The sequence below is a fragment of the Cotesia glomerata genome, linkage group LG8 (genome assembly GCF_020080835.1).
Source record: "Cotesia glomerata isolate CgM1 linkage group LG8, MPM_Cglom_v2.3, whole genome shotgun sequence".
NCBI lineage: Eukaryota > Metazoa > Arthropoda > Insecta > Hymenoptera > Braconidae > Cotesia > Cotesia glomerata.
This window is the reverse complement of record NC_058165.1, coordinates 11460346-11486532: the sequence shown is the minus strand read 5'-3', so window position 1 is coordinate 11486532 and position 26187 is coordinate 11460346. Positions and strand designations below refer to the sequence as shown.

The 26187-nt window shown below is 29.5% G+C and overlaps 6 protein-coding genes across 8 annotated transcripts in view; 4 read left to right on the top strand and 2 right to left on the bottom strand.

The window, feature by feature from the left end:
- The window catches only part of LOC123271012 (phenoloxidase-activating factor 2-like), a 140494-nt gene that overhangs the window by 51527 nt on the left and 62780 nt on the right, over window positions 1–26187 (bottom strand). The window contains exons 2-3 of one of the 3 annotated variants that reach the window (XM_044737225.1): window positions 15778–15875; window positions 8716–9059 (exon numbers count right to left, since the gene is read on the bottom strand). In XM_044737225.1, coding sequence (XP_044593160.1) covers window positions 8716–9053 — 338 coding nt within the window. In that variant the 5' untranslated portion in view covers window positions 9054–9059; window positions 15778–15875. Of the gene's footprint in view, window positions 1–8715; window positions 9062–15777; window positions 15876–20847; window positions 20869–26187 lie in introns of those variants that run through there. The other 2 variants (XM_044737223.1, XM_044737222.1) reach the window with 2 other exon arrangements.
- Window positions 1722–2738, top strand: LOC123271014. Its single transcript, XM_044737227.1, has 2 exons — window positions 1722–2024; window positions 2383–2738. Exons 1-2 carry the CDS (start codon window positions 1823–1825, stop codon window positions 2586–2588), a joined length of 408 nt encoding a protein of 135 aa, XP_044593162.1. The 5' UTR covers window positions 1722–1822; the 3' UTR covers window positions 2589–2738.
- On the top strand, window positions 3867–5553 carry LOC123271011 (uncharacterized serine-rich protein C215.13-like). The gene is made up of 2 exons (XM_044737221.1): window positions 3867–5096; window positions 5166–5553. The coding sequence occupies exons 1-2, from the start codon at window positions 4059–4061 to the stop codon at window positions 5535–5537; spliced, it is 1410 nt and encodes a 469-aa protein (XP_044593156.1). The 5' UTR covers window positions 3867–4058; the 3' UTR covers window positions 5538–5553.
- Window positions 9131–12706, bottom strand: LOC123270079. Its single transcript, XM_044736013.1, has 4 exons — window positions 12165–12706; window positions 11686–11941; window positions 10324–11453; window positions 9131–10239 (listed from the first exon to the last, which is right to left on the bottom strand). Exons 3-4 carry the CDS (start codon window positions 11447–11449, stop codon window positions 9131–9133), a joined length of 2235 nt encoding a protein of 744 aa, XP_044591948.1. The 5' UTR covers window positions 11450–11453; window positions 11686–11941; window positions 12165–12706.
- Window positions 23295–24367, top strand: LOC123270078. Its single transcript, XM_044736012.1, has 2 exons — window positions 23295–23831; window positions 23907–24367. The coding sequence occupies exons 1-2, from the start codon at window positions 23330–23332 to the stop codon at window positions 24365–24367; spliced, it is 963 nt and encodes a 320-aa protein (XP_044591947.1). The 5' UTR covers window positions 23295–23329.
- Window positions 24376–24678, top strand: LOC123271013 (the record flags this gene model as incomplete). The annotated part of the gene is given in 1 exon segment (XM_044737226.1): window positions 24376–24678. A coding segment is annotated over 1 exon segment (147 nt), but the record flags the coding sequence as incomplete, so codon positions are not given.

Below are 26187 nucleotides of genomic sequence, written 5' to 3'. Positions count from 1 at the left end.
GTTCGTGATTGGGGTCCATTTTGGGCAAATTCTACATTTGTTTATGAATCTTGGAATATGAGGATTGCTAAAAAAATAACAAGTCCACAATCACCATGCGTTCAGGTAACTGATAGATATTTGTTATCAAAATATCTTTTTAGCTGCGTTGAAAATGATTCAATAGCTGAAGAAACTCGAAAGACTATAAGGAGACTGATGAATGTGCCGTTAGTTGAAAGTTGTCATAACAAAATAGTTGGAAAAGGAAAAGCAACAAAAATGATACCGAGTGAATGTGAGAAACACGCCCTTGCTATATCAGGATTTTTCCCAGACTGTTTACATTGTTATTTTAAAGGAACAGTTAATGGAGTTAATTTCAACTGTACAAAAGAAAAAGAAACAAAATTTTGTAATTCATTTATGTACTGCCATGATATCGGCTTTGGTGAAATTTTAAAATTTGTTTCATTTCAGGCTGAAAATACAACAATTAACGGAATAATCATTCTGAGGTATCAAGAAATTAATGATAACTCAAGTGTGTCTTACATTAAAAAAGTTATATGTACTAATGATCTACTTTTTGTTGATGATGGAACAATAGTTAGTCCTGCAATTAGAATAGGATTAAATGATGATTCATATATTTCCAAAGTTCCCAATTCATGGGAGACTGACTAGATTTTAATTGTTTATGTAGAACCCTTTAATGATTTTTGTGTTACAGCATATTACATAACTGCGATTGTAGTTGTTTGTTAGATATTTAATGTTTAAAAATCAAGTATTGCTTTTACAGAACACTGTTTAATAAATTACTTTGTACAAAGAGATGAAAAAATGATTGAAAAACAAGAAGTGTTCTGAAAAATACAGAAATAATTTGTATGTTTCTATAAAATAAAAAATTTTCTACTTCATTAAAAAATAGTGGCTTAACATTTATTTATTTCCGATATTAAAAATTATGATATATTACACTGCAACATTTTATGAAGAGTTGTTAGATTCAAAGATTATTAAAAGTTCTTATTAATTTACTTTTTTTTTTTTAAGCTTGTAAAAATAATAAACGTTCTTAAATTTACAATTTAAAATAACTTAAAAGATGTTGAGTTTTTATTCAAAATCGTCATCAATTGTTTATGTTCAGTTGTTGAGGTAGAGACCATGATAAATGTAATTTTAAACAATACTTCTCAAAAATTAGTTTCCGAAGTGCAAAACTCATAAATAAATTCAAAAAGTTTTGGTGCGAATAATATTTATATGAACCGCAAGTATATTCTATTTTGACCTTGCAAAATTTTATTGACTCCGATACTGATAGCGATTATTTTCAAATAAATTTCCAACTTTGATTATACTATACTACCGCCACCTTCAGGCAATTCGGCTGATCGTGCGATCTCTCAATCGCACGCGCCGTCTGAAGTGTATCTACTATTCACATACGACTAACCAAATTCAAATACAAATAACGCATAATATTAAACAGGTAAAACAATAAAAAGTATTAAATGTTCGATCTTCATCATTACTTATCTTTTTTTTATGCAAAGAAAGTAAAGATTTGTTCAATTAAACATTCATTTTTTGGTTTAATGTTTATTACATAATGATGTTATTGTCACCTAACCTAACATAATTTTGCATGAAGTTTATTTTTAACTGTCCAGTCTTTTTCATTTTTGATTGATAACTTATAGTTGTTCATCGTAAATATAAAAAAAAAAGATTAATATATATATCTTTACTTTCATCCAATTAAAAGATTAATGTTTGCGTAAATAGATTTTTATTTTCATTTCAATTTGAATGTCCTTTCTTAGATACAATGTCATCTTTACCAAATCGCTGTTTGGTCAAAGAGCTGCAAAATGATAGAGAATTAATGTTGCCAATTTCTGCAATTCTCGTACGGGATCCGGACACCGGTTTACTAACTACTGCAAGTAAAGCTGATATTGAATTGCAAGTGCCGATCTACATGCAATCGGGAGAAAATGTTGTAGAAGTTATGATGATCCGATACGCTGGTAATTATAAAAATTGAGACATATATACATAGTTAGTACATATATGAACATGAATATTCGCAGAAAATTTTAATAATTTCATGACCTTTAGAAATAGTAGAGTTCGAACTATTTTTGTTTTATTTTGTACTTATTACGCATTCAGTAGTTATTGTTCATTATAAAAGGATTGATAGTTTGATATTAATCAGTGATAATATGTTATTTGTAAACGAGAATTTATTTGTTTAATTATTAAACAATGAACAAATCGTTAAGTGCTAGCTGCTCTTGTAAAAAAAAGCACTGAAATAATTGAGAAATACAATTATAATATTAAAAAATTATAGTAACATATCAAATAATGTTTATCTTACAGAGACAAAGCGAGACTTGTTGAGTTATCAAAGATCTGCTAGTAAAAAAAGAATTCAGATAAGGAAAAAATTGAGTTTAACGCCATACGAATCAAGAACTCGAAGCAAGATCGTTCCGCAAAAATCTAATCAACGACAACTTATCAAAGAGAGCCAAACTAAAAAAAAATCATTCCAAGTATTTTTATTGATATTTATGATCTACTGAATATATTTATTAACCTTATATAAAATATAACATTATTTTTATTCCAGAAAGCGGAGAAAACGGCCCGAGCCAAGTCAGTTGTAACGAGTGACAATGCCATTATGGAACTTTTGAATGCTGACAAAGAGAACAATAATATTTCCAACAATATTCCAATGCAAAAGGTAAGCATCACTGTTAGCAAAAATTTTCCAAAGGTTTTACCTTTTTACTGCTTTTTAATAAAAGGTTTAACAATTAAAAAGAAGATTAATATACGGGAAGTCAAATTTTCAAAGTAATTTTTCAGAGTTTGCTGCAAAATTAATTAACTGATTGATATTTTAATTTTTCAACCAATAATGATTATATTGACAATCTTAATCATGGATAATTATAAATCTCCCATTAAAAATAATTATTTTTATATTATTAATATACATTCTCAGGAAAGAAAAAAAAATTAATTTCTGCTGTTAAAGTGGGTATCAATAAGGACTAAATACCATTGCATTTAAAATTCTTGCAGTGAATAGTCATTTTTATAGATGATGACATCAAACTTAAACAGAAATGAAAATTGATCGAAAAATTCTCTTATTTGATCAGACAAAGAATGGCTCTATAATTTTAGAAACTCTATGTAAGTTATTATCACAAACAGACAAAAATTATTACTACTAATTTTGTTACAATCGTTGTTAACCTATGTCAGTATGACCATCAACATGTTTTATTGATGGAAATATCAAATAACAATATTTATCTATCGCTTCTTAATCGATTGCTGATATCGATAGGTTATTATTCGATAGACTTTTCTGATTATTGAAATAAGTGGTGTATTGCTTGACTTCGTTTTCACTGCACTTTTATTGATTATATGAGAAATAAAACATAAAAAAGTACCATATCAGTTGAAATATTTTTTTTGTAAAGTAAAATATTTCATAATTAGAATCTCATTTAATTTTTCGGAGATGATTTGAATTGCGGTAGCGTAGTCAATCAAACGATATGTTAAATTGAAACTAAAAGATTTAGAAATTGTATAAGACACGTCGTTAGAAAACAATAATGTGTTAATAAATGAGAAACTAAAACTGAAATGATATTTTTAAAAGTAAAAACCATAAATGGATAGCCATTAAAAAAAAATATCAATGAATGTGGACAGGTATTTTTTATATTTTTTTTTTCACACATTTATATTTTAGAATTTATTAATATATCTATAAGTATGGATATAAATAATAATTATCATGCACGAAAAACTTTTTTCTTTCATAAATTGGTACTCTTCTTACAATAATTTATAACTAATTGTAATGGTGCATTTGACTGAAAACAACATTTATTTACTTAAATGGTATAATTTTGTTTAATGATCTCATGTAATCGATTTATTCATCATCAGTAAGTATCATAATAATTTTTTCATTTGTTTGTCAACAGGAGAACTTAAACAATGGGGAAAATTCAGGTCGTAATATGACTCAGCTATTGAGCGTACTAACAGTACCAAGAACAGAATCTTCTTATGAAGAGTCTTCAAGAACTCCTTTCTCTCCACCATTAATAGAAAACATTTTGCCCAAACATACTTCAATATCGACTCGTCGAGAACCTTTCAAAACTCTCCAATCTCATTTGATGCATCAAAACCCGCCTCGAGATCGTCCCAGCTTGATTCAGCAGGAAGTTCTTACAACTCCACCATCTCACTCATCACGTCAAAGCACATCATCTGGCCAACGTATCCCTAGATCGCTCCAGCAAGAATTTTCTATAGGTTCAGAATCTCGCTCATCACAACTGAGCACGCCAACTCAACGAAGTACTCCTCGATTGCTTCAGCGAGAAACTTCTAAAACTCCTCGATCTCACTTATCAGGTCAAAGCACATCATCTGGCCAACGTATCCGTAGATTGCTCCGGCAAGAATTTTCTACAACTCCAGAATCTCGCTCATCGCAACTGAGCACGTCGAGTCAACAAAATACTTCTCCACCGCTTCAGCGAGAAACTTCTAAAACTCCTCAATCTCACTCATCGCGTCAAAGCATTTCATCTAAGCAATCTGCTAGTAGATCGACTTCTGGAGACAATCCCAGAACCCGGACACCTTATTCTTTGGATGTAAGAACGTCATCAAAAACGCATGCTCACAGATCAGCTCATGGAAATAAACGAGGAGCTTCCCAGTCAGAACCATCTAAACCATACAGAACATCTAGGGCCAATGCCGATACATCAAATCATCGTTACAATCAAGAGGCTTTAAGATCACCACGATCTCCATCTAGATCAAGACAATCGTCCAGTTCACCTAATTCTAATTCAACTTCGCGTAGCTCTTCAAGTTCAAGCAGATCTTCAAGTTCACGTAGCTCAAATGATTTAGATGAAATGGTCAGTAAATCAGAATTACGTCACGGATTTAAATTATTTCGAAAGAGAATGATTTCTGATGTAGAAAAAATTATTAAACAACACAATCTTGGGCGGCCATCATCAACAAACGGAAAAGTGCGTATATTACTTTACACTTCACTTATTGTCGGTATGTTCTTAATTCATTTTTTAATTTTATTTCAGGTTAGAATTGAAGGAATTCTCCTAGATGCTAAAAATTTTTTAAGAGCTTTGTTAGCAAAAAGAATGAGCTTGCGTGCAAAAAGATTAATGAGAGCATACTGGACTGAGGAAGAACGTGATAGGCTGATAATAAGACAAAATAAAAGATTTCCGAATGCAATGATTGTGAGCTCTCAAAATTATAATGATATTATCCATCTCTGTTATGCTCTACAAAGAACACGATTTTTGAAGCATACCAGAAAACAAAATCCTGAGCATAATGTATATAAATGGGTTACTGATTTTCTGAAAAATGATCGGCTTGCTCGAAAGAAACAGAAAAAATCTAGGACAGCTCAGAACCGGCAAAGCAGGGCAAAGTCAATTTAAAAAGTTGAAATTTTAATCATCCTTATTATGAATAATATAATTTTTTTTATGAATATTTTTTATTACGTTTAATATAATATTTTCTTATGTACTCTTGTCAAAGCTTAAATGCAAAAAAAAACTAATGAATAATAAAAAGTTATAAAATTTGAATAAAAATTTATTTGACTTTTTTCTCATTAGTTCCTTATTTATTTGATTCTATATAGTTGATATTAGATACATTGAAGTATCATTTCATTAAGCGTATTAATTTAAAAAAAAAATCAATAGGTATCATTTGGGTATGAAATTTTCACAAATATACTCAAAATAGAAGAATTATTTGAGTATAATTTGAGTATGTTTTTAAAATTTTACCAAAAAATGACCGAAATTATACCGAAATTTATCGGATATTTTGGGTATTTTTTCAGGGTGACCAAATTCGCTAGGGCGATCTCTGGCGACTTATCGATGCAGGGTGATTTTACCCTGTTACAACATACATACATACATACATACATACATAGTGACACCCTTGCGGGAATAGTCAGGAAAGCTTCCTAGGACCTCAAAACGTCGAGATCTGATGAAAACTGGATTTTCGAAAAACGGGGTAAAACCAATAACTTCCCGATTTTTCGAAAATCTTCGATTTTCTTAGCGGGAAGTTAAAAATACACACACATATATACATACATAGTGACATACATTCATACATACATCCATACATACGAAAAGAGATTCTCATAGGAGTAGTCAGAATAGCTTCCTCAGACCTCGAAACGTGGAAATCTGATAAGAACTCGATTTTCGAAAACCGGGATGAAACCAATGACTCCCCGATTTTTTAAAAATCATTGAATTTCAGAGCGAAAAGTTAAAAATAAAAATTTGATATAGTTGAACATTTGCATATAGTTATAGAAAATTTGTTTCTTTTCTAAACATGACATTTATGACTTCATATTTCTGGGAAATTTTTCGGCAGTCTTTTCGTACTATACTATAGCAGCGTCGTTACTTTTCTTACAGTTTCTTAGTTAGGAGAAACGATTTAAAAAGATTAAAGAAAATTAAACTTTTAACTTCCCGCTAAGAAAATTGAAAATTTTCAAAAATCGGGAAGTTATTGGTTTTACCCCGTTTTTTGAAAATCGAGTTTTCATCGGATCTCGACGTTTCGAGGTCCTAGGAAGCTTTCCTGACTATTTTCACGATGATGTCCGTACGTCTGTATGTATGTGTGTGTGTGTGTGTGTGTGTGTGTGTGTGTGTGTGTGTGTGTGTGTGTGTGTGTGTGTGTGTGTGTGTTAACCTCTCGTAACTTTTGAACGGCTTGACTGATTTCATCGCGGTTGGTGTCATTCGAAAGGGCTTCGCCAAACTTAGATTTCCTGTAAGTTGGAACCGATTCGGACCAGTAGATTTCGAGAAATTGCAAAAAAAGTGACAAAAAAAGTTGTTTTTTTTTTTATTGTTTTTTAAATATCTCTGAATTGGCCGAACCGATCAACTTCAAAAACTAATCAGCTCTTAACCTTGAAATCCCGCATCTATCACCACATAGAGCGTCAAAATCGATTAATGCGTTCGTCAGATATCGTTGTCGAAAAAAATCGAAAAAAATGTTTTTTTGTAATAACTCCGAAATTTTTCATCAAATCAATTTTTTTGTTTCAAATCATTTATAGAGCTCAAAAAACCACATTTATCGCCGCCTACTGCGTGAAAATCGGTTGATTTACTAAAAAGTTACAGCAGTTTTAAAATTAGAAAAATCGTGTTTCATCGAATTTTGATAAGACTTTTAAGCTCGAAGAGCTCAAAAGCATAGCAAAGCTATCTCTTTGAACTCGGAGAGCTCAAAATAATACATAAATTGTATTTTAGAACTCGAAAAGCTCAAAAACGTCATAAGTGCAATTTTAAGTGCCTAGGTATAGAATTAGCGGGAAGTTGCAGGGATGGCCTTTAGGGTCAACCGTTTTTCTAATTTTTTTTTAATATCTTTTAATTTTTTTTTAAATTAAAAAATATTCAAAATGATTCAAAAAGAAAATTTTACTCCTTCGACATTTACCAAATGAATTGAAAATGATTTAAAAGTAATACAATTTGAAAATTACTCATACTTTTGAAAACCTTTAAATTCATTTATACTATGCAAAAGTATGCTAAATAATTTAAAAGAATCAATTATCTACAAATGTTCTGAATACTTTATAATCGCTCTTTGATTAGAAAAATAAAAACGTTTGGAAAGATAAAAAATTGATTTTTTTATTATACAAATTAATTTTTAATAATTCAAAATTAATCAAATTTTCTGTTCGATTCAACATAAATAAAAAATTGCTAGAGATTAACCCTAGTCTGGTGACCTCTTCTTTAGTTTTTCGTTCGCACTATAGCGAGTCTCTATAGAATAGGTAGTTGTTATGCGACGTCACGCCATTCGGGTAACCAGTCTAAAGTTTACTTTGAGAAATGGGCCACCAATAATAATTGTTTGGAGGATTAGACATCGTTAATAATCTACAACAACTGCATAACTACATACAACTGTTAACGATGGGGCCGCAAAAGCCCTTCGATTAACTCAAGAATACATCAACATTTTACTCATAAAAAAAAAACAAAAACGATATTTGGTGCAAATTATTCATAAAAACAAAAATACTTATCATAATGCGACTAACAATGGCTTAATAAATAAATGTGAATAGAGTCAAAAAAAATACAAACAAGCGACAATATTATTTAGAATGTATTCAATACGTCGTAGTTTTAACGTCACTGTAACTATGAATCATTTTAATAAAATTTTTGGAACATTTATAAATGAAATAAATGATTATATTACATGAAACTTCATTCAATTTCCCATCAGAATATGTATCGATCATAGTCGTAATGATATTTTTTTCAAAGAAAAAAAATTGATTGCAAAAAGTTCCATATTCCCATGTTATTTAAATGGGAAACGTAATTCGATTTTAGCACGATTTAATTTAATAATTAAAAACTTGTTTGTGTAAGATATTTTTTTTTAAATCGAGAACTAAAAATCCAGGGGGCGACAGCAAAAAAAAACAGCTGGAGAAATAACAGATACCCTAATGTATACACTTTAGCACGTTAGGATGCATGCATAGGAACTTCTGAGACTCTCAATATATCTTAAATTTTATACCTGATATCAATTAATCCAGCTCCATCACTAACAATAGTGTCGTTTTGACATTGGTAATACGGAACACATTCACAATCATCGTTTGTTGAAATTTGATCACCTCCTTTACTCATAGTTTTACCATTATCGGTTTTTTCGAGTTTAAATACTTCATCTATCAAAGCATTTAGTCCAGTGTCTTGTGAAGATGATTTCGCAATAGTGTTATTTTGTTGTTGCATATTTGGGTTTGATCCAAACACATTTATTAATAAATCATCTAAGTTGTCATTCTGTGGTAAAGAGAAAGAAACCCCCGAAAAAATGATTATCGGGATTATTCGTACGAGCAGCATCATTTAATTCTAAAACAAAATTTAATATTTTTTCTTAAACAATAATATCATAAACAAATAATTGTCGTAATTAGAGTAATTCAAAAAAAAAATAAAATTTTTTTTTGTCTTCCAAATAAGCCTAATATTTTATTTATATTTTGTACTTCAAATATGGCCAAATCACTGCCTTTGTTTACATATTTACAAATGTACTTAATTGATTTTACAGAACTGCAAAGCTCAACGTTGATATGAGCTTTATAAGTTTTTGAAAGTAATGGTGAATATGGTACCACCCACTGATTATCGAGTTCTGCTTGATTTGGATAATTCGGCATTCGCATTGTAAATGTGTGGCCACCATTCTCAGTATTTCTGCGGCGATATATAGGATAACCATCAATATCCGTGATAGTGTCATTCGTATACGACTTTGGGAAATTTTTCTTACATTTTCCATTTTCCATGCATGGTGACGTAATGTTAAAAGCACCGCATGGCCCATGGATCATGTGTTTAGTGACAACATCAAATAATTCTGGATCAATTAATGGGTCTAGAATTTTGGCTGAAATTATTTGATCAATTTCTTCTGGACGGATTTTATCTTCAAGCCAAATCAAAATGTGGGCATGAGGCAAACCTCGCTTTTGCCACTCAATCGTATACAGCCAACAACGTGTGATACCGAAAATTGAATATTTAACAATAAAATCAATTAAGGATTTCAATTTTTGTTTAAACACGCGTGCAGTTATATCATGACGATCAATTGCTTGTTGTCCTGATAATAATAAAGTTTGTATCTCTTCCCAATTCGGATTACATGTAAATGTAATAAACAAATCCGGTCGGCCGTAATGACGTACGTAAGTCATCGCGTCTTGTATGTATTCCTGCATGTTCCGTGGACTGCCGATGTAGCTTGAAGGTAAAATGAAAGCATTACCGATGTCATTAGGATTTAAATTTCCATCGATGTTTCCAGCAACAGCATCTCGTAAGTGAATATATTCTTCCGATCGTAATTTAGCCTGGTTGAATCGAATGAATCGCAAGCGTTTGCTTTCAACCTTAGCATACATATCAACAATGTATTGATGGAATAGCTGACGATATCGAAAGATATAGTTGTCCTGATTTAGTCTAATCATTATTTGGTGTGCGTAGTAGGTCATTGAGCTCACTTTTTTATTTCCATAATCACCTAAAAAAATAAAAAATAAAATACACTACGAAATTAACATTCATACATACAGTAAGAAAATAAATAGGTAATTGTCAAATTTACCGGTATTAGGATTACACTGTTTGATGTTAAGGTGATATTCATTCTGTCCTTGCCAAAATATCAATGGATATTGTAGTGCATCAAATGAACGGTGTAGATCCGAAATCGTACTGATAGTGTTGTCTCGCCGTGTCATTTTTATAGATCTTTTGTCAACTGGATCACCAATCATGATAACAGCAACCTCATCAACAGTTGGAGCGTTGAATCTACCAGCATGTTTACTTAATGGTTCTTTATCGGCCTTTATGACGATTTGATAGTTGTCATTTTGCGATCGTGGCGAAACTCTTTTGATTAATTGAAGTAGTTGATTCTGATCTTCTAAAAAATTTTCCAGTAATATCACAATTGCTCTTTCCTCTGCTTGTTCAATGAAATTATACTGGCACCGAGTAGTTACGCGCTCTTCACAATTGCCCATAAAATAAATTTGAAGAAATTTCGGATTATCATCAGGCATTGGCATCAATGATCCAATCTTGTGGTACACCTGGCTTTGTATTTTGAATGTAGTTTCAAAATTACGTCCATCGGATGCAAGATCACAAATTTTAGTTGCCCCAAATGACGTCATTTGGAAGCAAGAATTAAATTTGCGTATCTTACGCAAAAATAATTTGGAATCATCTGAATTCCCAGCAAGAAGGGATAATAAAGGTTCTGGCGGAGCGGATAGAGGTGGCAGCACGACTTTTCCTGCTGCGCAGCACATACCGGCAGCTTCATTTCGAAATTTCAACGCCTGACAATATTGACATACTTTATCCATTCCACCGATAGCAATTTTTGAATGCGCAGAGTAGTTAATATCTGGTGCATATTCAAAAGCAAGACGAACGAATGATGTACGTATTAATGAGCGGCTGATCCGTTGCCTTTGTCGTTCTTGTGCTCGTACTGTAGCTATGTTTCGTTTTCGTGCCGCTCTTGTTCTCGTAATATTCTGTTGCAGACGTTCGCTACACTGTTCTTGAGATTCTTGTGCACGACCTTCTGCTATCCTAATTCTTTGAGCTGTATTTCTTGTATCGACTTGTTCTGGCAACTGATGAGCTCTTTCAACACGTTTGCGTCGTACCTCTCTGCTGCTCACGTTGTTGAGATTAGATTTTTTCGGTGGCATTTTACTGAAAATAATTATTTAATCGTTGAAATATTGGAAAAAAAAAAAAAACTAAAAAACATGCTATTATAGCACATTGAAATTGAAATAATAAGTGCAAAATAATTTTTAATAGAGGTTAAATAAAAACAATAAAAGAAAAATCTTTATACAATTGTTGAAAAAGTGTGGGGAGCTTTGTACCATTTTTTCATTGATATATTAATTAACTTGTATAACTATGTGATAATACTTACATGTATATATTGAAATTGTCCTTCCTGTACTCGTACTGTAGTTATGTTTTGTTCTTGTCCCGCTCTTGTTCCCGTAATATTCTGTTGCAGACGTGTATCAGGCTGTTCTTGTGCACGACCTTCTGCTGTCTTGATTCTTTGAGCTGTATTTCCTGTTTCGATTTGTTTTGCCAACTGATGAGCTCTTTTAACACGTTTGCGTCGTGCCTCTCTGGTGCTTGCGTTGTTGAGGTTAGATTTTTTCGGTGGCATTTGACTGAAAACATTAATTTAATCGTTTAAATATTACAAAACAGAACTGAAAAACTCGTTATTATAGCACATTGAAATAATAAGTGCAAAATAATTTTTGATAGAGGTTAAATAAAAACAATGAAAAAAAAAAATATTTGTAAAATTATTGAAAAAGTGTGGGGAGCTTTGTACCATTTTCTCATTAATATATTAATTTATTATTATAATTATGTGATAATACTTACATTTATATATTTTATAATTATAGAATTTTGAATAATGAAGCACAAATAAGTAAAAAGCAGGAATAATTTCACTGTATTATCGTCACTATAATTTGAATTTGATTTACACTTCGGTCTAAGTAACACGTAGTTGGCTATGCTAACACCAAAAATTAAAAAAGTAGAAATAATTGAATTTCACGGTATTTCGTTTACTACAAAATAAATTTAATTTATACTTTAGCCTCAATAACACGTAGTAATCATGATATTGAATTGTAGCTTATATGACACGTTTGTCGGTTTACCATAGCAGTGCCATCTATTGATTACTTACTCAATCCAGTCGAAAAGTATCGACATCTGTTAAAATCTTTTGGAGTTAACAGATAATTGTGACTGTCAATTAATTATAGACAAATAATTTGCAATAAAATAAAATTGCGACTATAATTAAAGATCTAAGCCTATCTCTTAAGTTGGACCAGACTGCTCACGGTGTGCCAATTTAATTTAAAATCGGTTAAGTAGTTTACGAGTCCATCGCGGACAGGAGATTTATATATATTAAGATATATGATTATATAGAAACATTTTTTCTCGGGTTTCGAGCTCGAAGAGCTCAAAAGCACAAAACAGCGATTTATTTGAGCTCGGAGAGCTCAAAATTACACATAAATTATATTTTTGAGCTCGAAGAGCTTAAAAAATAAGTGAATTGTTGAGCACTTAGGTATGAAGGTAGCGGGACGTTGCAGGGATGGCCTTTAGGGTCAACCGTTTTCCCAATTTTTTTTTCTTTAATGATACTCTATAATAATACGTTGATATATGTTATATTATCAATATTAATTAATAATGGTCTTTGAAAATGATAAATTCTATTTAAAATTAATTAAATTCACTGGCACAAACTATAGCGACCCAGATTTTTAGATCCTGACTTTTTACTTATGGAGAAAGTGACATGCCACAGACTAAATAATTCGAGAATCCATGGTAATCCTTCTATAGATGGGAAACTACAGTCAGAAAAAGATATTTCACAGTTTGCACCTACACCCGCCAGGGTACGCTGGAATTATTTCTACATAAACTGTAGCTTCAAGAGGATAGTTTGTTATGAAAAATGCAGCCAACGCGAGATTTAAGTTGGTACCAATTGTCAATTTTTATTATAACTAGAAATGATATTCGCGCGCAAGCGCACGCATGCATGTAATGCTTTAGTAATAACTCAGAGACTCGTAATCAAATCTTTTGTGCATTTACTTGTTTGATATGTACTAAAATAATGGATACTCCGAAAAGTTATTCCCAAAAATAATCCTCTCAAAAAAAATATATGAAATTATTGAAATTAGTTATAAGTCGAAATTCGCAAAAACCGGGCCACGATTTATCATTGCTTAAAATTGAGGTGCGCGCGTAGCGCACTATTTCAATTTCTAGTAAGTATTTAAATCGGATTATCATTTTCGTAAACGTCTAGTAACACGAATCCTATGTACACTCATTATACCACTATCAGGAATGTTACGTGTAGATGAAATAATAGAAAACACATCTATACATATTTCGTATATTAGAGCATCACTTATTATAAGTTCAGTAATTTTGGGGATAATGTAACTTCTCAAAGGTCGATCAAGGTGTGAAAAGATTTCCCTTTAAATATACACGTAAAACTCGAGCTGTTTCCTTAAATTTTCACAGCTCAACAGCATTTCATAACATTATTTCAATCAAAAATGGGTTATTTTACTTAGAATTGAATGCTTCACAAAACTGCCCATCGTGGCGTAATCGTAACTCTCACTGGCGAGGGAGTATGGACTACCAAATCCAATTTTTTCATAAAATTTACGTTTTTCTGTTCTTTTCTCGTCACTGAGAAGAGCTACAAAAAACATTTTAATAACTAACTTGTAGTAAATTTGATCATCTACAAAAAAGATCCCAAGCACTAAATTGCTAACATCAATATTTCAGGAGATATTAACATCTTAAATTTTTGTTGTTTCAAATTTTTATCTAAAAAATTAGGAGAATTACAGAAAATACGGAGTATTTTATTTGTCAAATTGATCACCTTTGAACTCGATCCTTTTTGATTCGGCTGAAAAATTTTTGTCCTTTCCTACACTACCAAAAACTGTTTTTAGAATTTTTAAAAATTTTTTACCCAACCCAACAAAGAATGAATTTAAAAAATAATCAGCTTTTTTATTCTCAAATAGCCGTCACTTTTTTAAAAATTGATCTTTCGGAAACGTATCATATAGAAAATTTTTGTTTTCAAATGTATTTTCGAAAAAAAAAAAAAAAATACCAAAAAATTTTCAAAGGTCAACTTTCAGCGAAGCTATAGACTTAAAAAAAATTTAATAAAATCGTTCCATCAATTATCTGCTATTTTTTATTATGAAAAAGCGCGCGAATGAACCTATTGACTTATTTCTTTTCTTTTAGTCTTTGGTTCATTACCCTTTACGAAAAAGCAATATGGCAAAATTTGACGAACCGTTCTTTTTATTTTTTTTTTACTTTTTATAAACAATGACAATTTTTTTGACAAAAACCACTTTTAATCATTATTAAAAGTATAAATGATTTATTATTCACCTTTTTTTTTTAAATTTCAGGGGGCCCATTTTGCCCTTAAAATTTTGAGTCCTTCTAAATTTTAGGGGGGCCACTTTGCCCCCCTCCTTCCCCTACTTGATAATATATCTGTCCCTGAATCTTGAAACAATATGACCAACGTTTTTGAGAAGAAAGATTTGCTAAGTTAGCATGGAAAGAAGCAAAAAAGAATAAACTATTAAAAATTTCTAATGCGATCAAAAAAATTTTGTGATTTTTTATGAATTCCCAAAAATCAAGATTTTATTAAAGCTGGAGGATCTGTTTGATTCAAATCTACTTCGCTATGACGGCAACAATCATTAAAATAATTATATTTATTAGCGACTTTTTCAGCAACAAAATGTTTTGCATTACAATGTCAACATTTAACAATCATATCACCAATGATGTTATGCTCTTGAATTTCATCGTTATTGTTTGCTACTGTTAAGTTATTTTCATTCGGTTGTCTTAAAGGCTGATTTTGATTTGGATTGTTATCATTAGGAAACTCTGTTTGATGAAGTTCGTCGTTTGGTTTACTATAATTATGATCAGATTGACAATATTGAGATGCCGTTGATTCGTATGAAGATGGAGAATGATATGATTGTCTTCAGAATATTGATATTCTGATTTTGTCGAAAACGATGTAGGGATTGACGTTGTGTGTTTGTTAGATGTTATTGTAGAGACTGCTTCAGGTATAAATGACTTTAATGGGGAATTAAGGAAGTATTGTGATGCATAGGGTTAGAAATCAGATTGTTATTTTCTGGGTATCTAAACAATGATATATTACCTGGCGTAGAACGAAGATTTACAAAATTGTTCATAATATCATATATAGCAAAATCTGAGGGACAGCATTGCCAGAAGGTATTATAGTAACATTTTCCGAATTACTATTTATAATATGATATCTGTCGAAATTATTTGAAGATGATCTAATATGAGAGGATTGATTGGGTGGTTTTTTTCTTTAACAATTTGTGGATTACATTACCTTTTCTTTTTTTCACATCGTATTCGTTTAATGTCTTCTTCTTTCCTCTATTGTTCGTATAATTTTACGCCATCCCATATTTACACAACAGTTGGTTGCTAACGATAATAATAAATTTATTTTCAACTTTCAATTAATAAAATAAAATAGTATTTTATATAATTTATGTTACTTTAACACATGAAAAATATGTGATAATAATAAATATTTAAGATGATAAAAAAAATTCCATCAATCAACGATAAACTAATATGGGTCATTCTATGTAAAATCTACCAATAGTTGGAATCGACCCCTTTCGATTTGGATAAATTTTGATCATAAGTTTTCTTTTATCATATAACGAAGTTCTGCCAAAGGAAAAAAAATAAAAAAATTTTTTTCAAAAGATATCCAAATTCAAAATTGAGCGATTTTTCCAGTTTTTCAATTTTGTTTTTGTAATATCTCGAACGCTATTATAGATACAGGAATGGGCTTTCGTTTTTTTGAAAGGGGATACTTAGGACTATTGAAAAAAAAAAAAATATTTTAGAAAAAAATTTCGAAAAATGACAAATTTGTCATATTTTGAATTTTTGAAAATCGTCAAAAATGACAACCGCCATTAAAATTTTGGCTTAATTTTTTTTGTATAATACCTTGCACTGATCTTAAAAGATCCTGAAATTTTTGGAGGTGTTTTTTTTTTCAAAAATATGAATTTTTTAATTAAAAAAAAAAATTTTTTTTGTTTTTTGCAACTTCTAAATAAGGTAAAGTTATGCAGCTACATAATATTGTAATTTTGAGCAACTTTTTTTTTATTTTTTGGATATAATCTTGAAGTCATCCTTAACGCATGATATAATTTTTTATTTTTTTAACGCATGATATATTTTGTCCGTTTCCTCACTTCAATTACAGTTTTCAACCTCAAATAACTTAAACAGATATTAATTTTCAATAAGAATCGGAAATAATTTTATGAAAATATCAATTTCTTTTCGTTCTTTCGAATACTTATTTACTTACAAATTTCTGCGCATGAATGGTTCTCAATCTCAAATTACAAATTATTTCCATGTTAATAAGACGATAAGTGACGTCAACAACTACAAATGAAGTAAAAAAAGGGCAAATAACAAATTATATCATGCTAAATTATATATGATAAAAGAAAACTTCTGACCAAAATTTATCCAAATTGAAGGGGGTCGATTCCAACTATTGGTCGATTTGACATGGAATGACCCATATATTTTTCAAACTCACCACGTGACAACGTATTCGACTCCTAGAATCCAGCCTTTAATTTAATTTGTTGTCAACTGATTTTTAATTTTTAATTTTCAATTGTTTTATTTGAAAATTATTGATAATGTGATGATAATACTGAAATCAGCAGTCGCTTAAAAATTTTTTGTTTTTTTTCATTAATTAAAATAGAACTAAAAAAATATTTCCAAAAATTGCACTTATAGTTTTTCAAAAAAATCTTCTGCATGTAAAATTTTTCTTTTAATTTCCAAAAAATGCATTTATCGTTTTTCGAAAAGATCTTCTAATTTTATTTTAATTTTTTAGTTATAATTCTTTCAATGATTAAAATTGTCAGATGTCTGCTAACTTTATTTTCATACATGATGAACTATTTTTTTTATAAATAATATATGTATAAAAATTAATAAATGTTATGCTAAATAATGAAATTCTAATATTTCAAGAGGAAAAAAAACTTCATGATGGCTTCACCTATTAGAAAAAATTATAAATACTTTTCGTAAGTGGTAATATATGTAATATAGTACTTAAAATAATATAGGGACCCTTCAACCCCACTACTTACTCCACCCGCACATGTGCTAAAAATTAACAATAAGAATAAAATTATTTTTATTTTTTGCTAAATTTAATCCGTTTTGGATTGTTCTAGTAAAATTTTAATGAAATAAAAAATAATTGTATTGGTATTTAGGGTAAATGTACCAGTAGTTGACCGATTAAGGATTTTTGGCATTTCAATTGACCGTAATTTAATTATTATACGCTAAAAAAAAAAAATTTTAAGTTTATTTAAACTTTAAATATTCAAGTTTTTGATATGTGATGTTATTTATTCGAATTATTCATAAAATTACTTATAAATTCACATTTAAATGCAGGTAAGATAAAAACACCAGTAGTTGACCGGTTTGATCCAGTAAATTGACCGGAGTATTCCAGTAGTTGACCGATTATCAAACATTGGTTATTTTGTAAATTTTAATTAGTTTTTTATGTTTAATGTATAGTGTTTTTATGCTTATTTATTTAAATTAGATTTGTATTATCAGTTAACAAAATTCGTTTAGTTTAGAACAAAACTAATAATAATAAAAAAGTAAGAGATTAGTAAATTAAACTTCAGTTCAATAATGACAAAAGCAAAACATTTTTTTGAGGCACACGTATGCAATTATTAAAAATAATAACTATTATTTAAAATAAACTATTAATTACTGTAAATTTATGTCTATATATTTCTAATATCAACAAAAAAATTCAAATTTAAACTTGTTACACTGATAGAAGGATTTGTTTATATTTAATGATGTTTGTTAATATCATAGAGTTTAATAAATATTTATTAACAGTTTATAAATTATTTATTAAATACGATTTATTAACTGTTAATAAATATTCATTAATGTTTGATGAATATTTGTTAACTTTTAACCAGAGTTGTGAAAATTTTAATGAAAAATATGAGCTTATATCTTAAAAAATTTCAATAATTAAGAAATGACGTCGTATTTTGTCTACTGATGATATTTTCTACGATATAAGCTCATCCTGGAGTTACACTCATCGAGACCTTTCATTTGAGTACCCACATCAATTTTTCATATATTTATATATATGACATATAAGTACATATATCAAGTAGATATATAGGACATATATCAAAAATGCATGTGTATACTTAAATGAAAGATCTCGATCAGCACAACATCAGTAGAGCTCATATTTTAGAAAATGTGAATAATAAAGAAATAATAGAGCAAGTAAACAAAATTCGAACGTTCTAGGGCTAAAATTGATTTGCTGTCAAATGTTTTTTTTTTTTTAATAATTTCATTCAAAATTAATATTAACTAATTGGATATAAAAATTTATCTTTTTATATTACATCGTTTTAATAATCAGTACATCTTAATCCGAATTTTCCTTATTCTTAAATAAAATTGTTTCGAGTAAAAAAATGGTGATGCGCTCGAGACAGGGAGTCCGAACACACTATTACATTCAATCATGAATGACAATACTTTGATTAAAATTAAATCGAATGATCAATGGAAAAATTCACCATTAAAAAATAACTTTTAATGGGTAATGAAAATATTTATAATTAGAAAATTAAAATTAATGATTAATGAAAATATTTTTCATTAAAGAATTAAATTTAATGGTCAACGAAAATTATTTCCATTTAAAAACTAGATTTAATCCTTTATGAAAATATTTTTCATTAATAAATTAAATTTAATGACCAATGAAAATGCTAATGCATTAAGAAATTTAATGCATTATTTGCAACTCTACTTTTAACAAATATTTATTTAAAATCAAAAGCAAAAATAGCAATTTTCTTTTGACACTTTTTATAACCCTACAGCTGGAATACATGATAATAATTCAATTCACTAAATAAATTAACGTTTTTAATATTTAAAAATATAAAAGATAATTATGAGCTGTGATAAAATTTGGTATGTTACAGTAAACGTTATGTAACAGGGTAAAATTACCCTGCATCGATAAGTCGCCAGAGATCGATAACTATTCGACTAGCACTGGTGCGCCTCGATCTTCGGGCCTAAAGAGAGAGTAGGAGGGGGTATTTTGGGGGTTATTATATAGGTGAGCCATGCGTTGTGACAGGGAGAAGTAGTGTAACCGCCAGACAGTGTGCCACTGAAATAAAGAAGACCAATCCCCGGAGTAGTTACCAGACGTAAGAAGCCAACAACATCTAGGACTTCAATCTCCAGTAGTGAGTTAGATCGTCGTTTATTCATAAAGGTATCATCAATTACTCTGTGGGATAGAAATGGACCGTTATTAATTGTTCACTAATAATTTATTTAATAATAATTCAATAATTATTTTATTGCAATTAAATCTTATTCGTTAGTTGCTGTTGAGCGTACCTCTAGGGGGTTTATACCCGAGGACTGCTCAAGGACCTTGCGGTGTTAATTGTCGTGAGAATTTATTTTATTAATTTACTCGATTAATTATAAATAATTCTGAACGTCTGAAAAATCGGTTTAGTTACATTTATTTTATTTAATAAAATAAAACCGAGAAATAAATTCTTCGAGAAAGTTCCATTGTGTTCTCACGGATTAGTCAAGCGTCGGTTGAATTTGTACAACGCAGTTAACGTATACTCAAGGTCAAAGATTACTACGCACTAACGAATGCAGGCGTCCATTTTGAGCGCGCAAATTCCTGGCAATTATTTTATTCGGAAATTATTAAGAACAATTGAATTATTATTAACTAATATTATTTATTACAAGAAAATATTATTTATTTAATATTATATTATTTATTGAGAATTGATTTATGGAAATTTAGCCCAATTAAGAGTGATTTACCCGTGGAGAACTTTTCGTTGATTTATTTTATATAGAAATAATTTATTTATAATTATTTATTTAATCGGAAAATTCCACGTGGTCATTGAATATTGAACTTAAGTTCTGGAATATATTTTAATAATTTTAATATCGTCATCTTAGAAAATTCTTTAGAGTTTAATTAACAACGTGGATTATTAAGTACGGGAATTTGAGTTAATTAAAATTAATGGATGAATTTTAATAAGAATTATTTTATTATTTAAGAAATAAATTACGAGTTAAATTGGAATAAATTTAAACGTCAAATGTTCCTGAAATTTATTTAATGTTGAGTATTAAACTCGAGATTAAGTGGGAATAAATTTAGGCGTCGGTTTTAGTTTAGATTTTTGGAGATTAAATTATTAGTTGAGAAAATATTTTACAATTGAATTGTTAGCTAATGACTGAATCGTTTTAAGTAGAAAATTAATGTAGTAATTTTCTGGAAATAAATTTCGTTAATAATTTTTATAAAATTAAGTAAAGTAAAATCAGAGTGTGTGTGTGAGCGGGTTATGTGTGTGGAAATTTGTGTGGGTTATGAGAATTAGCTGCAGATAGTCTTGGGTTACGTTGCGTTCACTAGTCCGAGGCTTCTGTAGCCGGTTGTTGTGACGAGCCCTCGTGCCAGCGCGTTCCTTGTACGAGGTGACTCGTAGGGTGGTTAGGTAATAGTTTTGGCACTGGATAGCCGCCAGTTAGGCTATAGACGACCTCTGTCACACAGCGCGTTCCTTGTGCAGAGTGAATTTTGGATCTGGTCAGCCGACAGTTAGGCTGTAGTGTTAAGTTAGTTATAAGGATTTAGATCTGGTCAGCTGACAGTTAGGCTGTAGTTTTAAGTTAATCATAGTGTGAGTACTGGTGAGCACAGTTGTTAAATAATTTTTGCTATTAATAAAATTCCGGATATTGTTAATTAAGGATTTATTTATTTCAGATCACCTTCCTCCAATCTCTCTCCCTGTAGATAAGCTCAGCTATGGTTCCGGTTCCAGGAACCGCGATTAAAAATCCTGGTGGCGCCCTTTTATTTATTAATTTAGATTCATTTTGCTAGGCTTTATTATTTCAATTAATTTAATTTAAGGGGCCAACTGAGCGGTATAAACACCCGTTACAGTTATTATAGAATAATATAATTAATGTAAATAATTTGTAAGGATGATTTTTGTTTATAAGCAATCTTCATAACATATGACATTGCAAGCGAAACACAAATTCACTCAACAAAATATCTATTAACTGTTAATAAATATTGGTTAAATATAAATAAATACTTATTAACTATTAATAAATGTACTTTTTTCTCCTAAATAAATTGAATTATTAATAGCTAATAAATCCTTCTATCAGTGTATAAGTTTAAACTTGACTCAACAATCATCTTATTTAAAACACATTCAACAATAAGCATAAATACTTCTTTATTACTAATAATTTAATAATTATAAATTATTTTAAATAATAACACTTATGTAAACATGAAATTATCACGTAAACATATTTATATTTTTATTATATATAGGCTAGAAACTTACAATTGTGCATGCGGTCAACTACTGGTATTTTGAAAAATAGCAGGTTCTAATAAATGACCGAAGTCATTTATTGATGGTACAATGGTGTTTTATTGTGCCAGTATCTGGCCGGTCGTTGAATTGGTATTTATTTGATTGTTTTTGTCAAATCTCATTAAAAGATTTGTTAAGAAACTATCAAAGAATACTTCAGAATTTAATTTGGCAAGATTAACCTAATAGAAACTTTTTTGTTAACTAAAACATGTAGTCGCCTCTCGGATACTCCACTATAGTAATTGACCGATTTTAGTCAGATCATGCGGTGAAAAATTTTTATGAATTATTTTCGATGTTCTAAAAATTTAATAATATTTGGAATACCTATTCATTGTAATGATTATAAGTTCAAGAATAGTTAAAAATAAATTTCAGGGTCATAAAAAATGCAGTTAATAATAATTTTTGGACTTTTATATTAAAGCGGTCAACTACTGGTGTCCGGTCAACTACTGGAACATTTACCCTACTTATAATAATAAGGTTTTTTTTTTATTTTCCTGGTAATTTTAATATATATATATATATATATATATATATATATATATAGTATATATATATATACTGCTTATATATATATATATATATATATATATATGTATATATATTAGAGCGTTTCAAAAAAAAAAAATTTTTTTTTTCTTGGAACCAGGCTCAAAAGTTTCGTTTGGATGCCAAAATAGGTCTCTGAAAATATGAGCCCTTGACATTAATATTAAGGCTGTCCGCCGCGCACTTTTCGATTTCCCATAAGAATAACACAGGAAAAAAGTTTTTTTTTTGTTCTGATTTTTGTAACTAATGAACCATCGATTGCTTTGGAATTTTGATCAAATATTTTTGTAGAAAATTGAACGTTCTACAAAAAAGCTCTGATTTCATTTTTCGATTACTCAACTCATTCAAAAGTTATTCAAGGTCAAAGTTAAATTCATTATCAATTGAGCCGTTTTTCTGAATGATTTGGCAAAAATATTGTTTTTAGAAAAAATGTTCCCCAAATATTTTATAAAATACTAATTAGACTTCTGAGGATTGTTTACCAATATTTTTCGCTGTATGATAAAGATGGACGAAGTACTTAAAACAATTTATCAATGACAGTTAGCTCTATAGATATTGGTAATCAGTTATTTTAAAATTGTCATTTCAAAATCGATAATCAGATGGCGCTGAGTGTAAATGTCATCATTTCATTAGATTAGTTGATTGTTTTGACATTTCTATTTAATAGACGTCTTGTTTACATAAGTTGTGGAAACTCGTGAGCAATTAGTGAATATTTATAATTTTCAAGTGTAAATTTTCTTTGTGAATTATATGATAACATTGAAAATGAATAAATTGATCAATATTATTGGTGATCCAGTGGAGGATTTTGTTGGACGTAAACTTCCCTTAATAAAAGAGGTTATTGCGGTATTTTTTTATCATAAAAATATTCTCAAAATAAATTATAGAGGAAGTCTTCAAAAAACAATTGATAAACTCGAAAAAAAGTGGTCTGAGGCTGGCATCCCAGCGTGTGGGAAAAAATGTGCGTTAAAAAAATTTGAAAAAATATTAGGAGAAGACAAAAAATTACAAAAGTCTTCTCAACGAAAATGGTCTGCAATACAGAAAAAAAATGAAGCAATTTTCCATCAAAAATTGGCAAATTTATTCGACATTGCCAAAGTAAATGTCGAAAAATATCTCACTGATGATAAAAAGTTGTTCTTATCAGGTCAGCGATCAAAAAGTAGATTCGGTTTGATTGATAATGTTGTTCAATTGAGCTCAGCGGAAAATACTGAAGATGCTATGGACGTAGAGCCTGTTGGTAAGTTCTAGATCAACTGCTATTTCAATTATTCATGTATTACTGTTGCAATATACTTTCAATAATTATTTTTAGATACAAACGAACCTGACGCTAATGTGGCTCTAGCGAGTCAAAAATCTTCATTATTTCAATCTAACTTATCAGCAACAACATCGAGTCATATATCTACTGATGTATCTGATTTTGAAAGTCAACTTATCCAGCCGAAACTAACTCCAAAATTGAATGTAATGACACCTGAACTCTGTGGTGCACTTGATCGATCACAAGTGACTCACAGGAATGTCATTTTTATTTTATCTGCTGCGTACAAAAGTGTGGGAATCAATCTGTCAACTCTTAATCTGAGTTACAGTACAATTTATCGAACGCGAATTAAATTTAGGTCAGATATTGCTAAGGATCTGAAATCTGAATTTCACAAAGACGACCGTTATGTAGTGCATTGGGACGGGAAAATTCTCAGTGATATCGCAAGCGCGAAAACTGTGGACCGTATTGCAGTTTTTTTATCAGTTTCTGGGGTTGATTAACTTCTCGGAGTTCCAAAAGCTGACGACGGAACTGCTCTTAAACAAGCTTCTGCTGTTATTGACACTTTGAATCAGTGGGAAGTTGCTCCATATGTAAAAGCAATGTGTTTTGATACGCCACCTGTAAATACTGGTATGATTCATTGAATTTTTATAAAGTTTGTATGATTGATTTTATCTTGGTATCTTTTTGTGATTTAGGTATTTACAAAGGAACTTGTGTTTTAATCGAAAAAGAACTTGGCAGAAAATTAGTATGGCTTCCATGTCGCCATCACATAATGGAGATTATTTTGAGAGGAGTTTTTGAAGTTCTTTGGAAGACGACATCGGGTCCTAACGTTCCAATATTTGTTAGATTTAAAAAATTCTGGGACAAAGTTGATCAATCCAATTATAAAAGTAGAATTGAGGATGAAACAGTAGCAAATACTTTAATAGAAAAAAAAGCTGAAATTGTTACTTTCATTAACAACTGCCTACAGGTACAAATGGTTTATTACTCTTATTGAGACTTTTAAATCTTTAAATTACAATTGATTAATTTGTTGTTTTTTGTTTTTTTTTTTTTTTAGATGTCACAGAACAAATCAGAACAAAAAAAAAATCAGAACAAAAAAAAAACTTTTTTCCTGTGTTATTCTTATGGGAAATCGAAAAGTGCGCGGCGGACAGCCTTAATATTAATGTCAAGGGCTCATATTTTCAGAGACCTATTTTGGCATCCAAACGAAACTTTTGAGCCTGGTTCCAAGAAAAATAAAAATTTTTTTTTTTTTTTGAAACGCTCTAATATATATATATATATATATATATATATATATATATATATATATATATATATATATAATATACATAAACGACACAATAATATATCATGAGCATATAATGTATTATATGTATACTTTAGTTAGTTTCATTCACTCATGCGGACTACATCTAAAGTTAACTTGAAGCAGCAATCGCATTGCGCACATGGTAATAAGAGGCGCTACATGTAAAACTTGAGTATTTATTGAAAGAGCGCGGTTAATTTGAATACAACCAGAGTATATACATACGTATTTTATTCATCAAAATAAAATTCATTTTTAAAGTATTTGTTCGGATAAATTTTTTCCAAGTAACAACTTTATCTTTTTATAAATTAATTGCCAAAATATATATATATTATATATATATATACATATATATATATATATATATATATATATATATATATATATATATATATATATATTAGGTGTTTCAAAAAAAAAAAAAAATTTTTTTTTTTTAATGGTGTTAAAAAGTTGAAAGTACATTTAAAAACAAAAATTTTGGCGCCTATTAGAGCCCTTAATATTAATATTAAGGTTTGCCTCAATTCATTTGTAATTTTTCTATTTAAATAACACGAGAAAACTTTTTTTTTATTTTTGAATTTTAATTACTTCGGAATGGCTCGTTTACGCAATATCCCAGAGAGAAGTCTTATAGGAAATTTCATGCTCTACAAAAAACGTTTGAAGATCAAAGTTCCTCAGATCAACCGTTTCAAAGATATTTGCAATCAAAAATAACACCAATCAAAAATTTCAAATATTTTCCAATAAAATTGCAAAAAAAAATCATACTTTATATTGATATTGTTTTTTTTTGTAAAATCAAATGAATTCTGTTAATTTGAGATTTTAATTTTTTTTTTGCTTATTTACTCCATGCGTAACTCAAAAAAAGTACAAATACATAAATATAAAGGTTAAAATTATCAAACAAATGATTTTTGGGTCTCTTTTATAACAAATTTATTTTATTTTGTACCAAATACTAATACTAAT

Coding starts and splice junctions, on each gene's coding strand:
- LOC123271014 (XM_044737227.1), top strand. CDS start 1,823: ATGTCATCTTTACCAAATCGCTGTTTGGTCAAAGAGCTGCAAAATGAT. Junction 2,025..2,382: donor TATGATGATCCGATACGCTG/GTAATTATAAAA, acceptor TTTATCTTACAG/AGACAAAGCGAGACTTGTTG.
- LOC123271011 (XM_044737221.1), top strand. CDS start 4,059: ATGACTCAGCTATTGAGCGTACTAACAGTACCAAGAACAGAATCTTCT. Junction 5,097..5,165: donor CATCATCAACAAACGGAAAA/GTGCGTATATTA, acceptor ATTTTATTTCAG/GTTAGAATTGAAGGAATTCT.
- LOC123270079 (XM_044736013.1), bottom strand. CDS start 11,449: ATGCCACCGAAAAAATCTAATCTCAACAACGTGAGCAGCAGAGAGGTA. Junction 10,240..10,323: donor ACAGTGTAATCCTAATACCG/GTAAATTTGACA, acceptor TTATTTTTTTAG/GTGATTATGGAAATAAAAAA.
- LOC123270078 (XM_044736012.1), top strand. CDS start 23,330: ATGATAACATTGAAAATGAATAAATTGATCAATATTATTGGTGATCCA. Junction 23,832..23,906: donor TATGGACGTAGAGCCTGTTG/GTAAGTTCTAGA, acceptor AATTATTTTTAG/ATACAAACGAACCTGACGCT.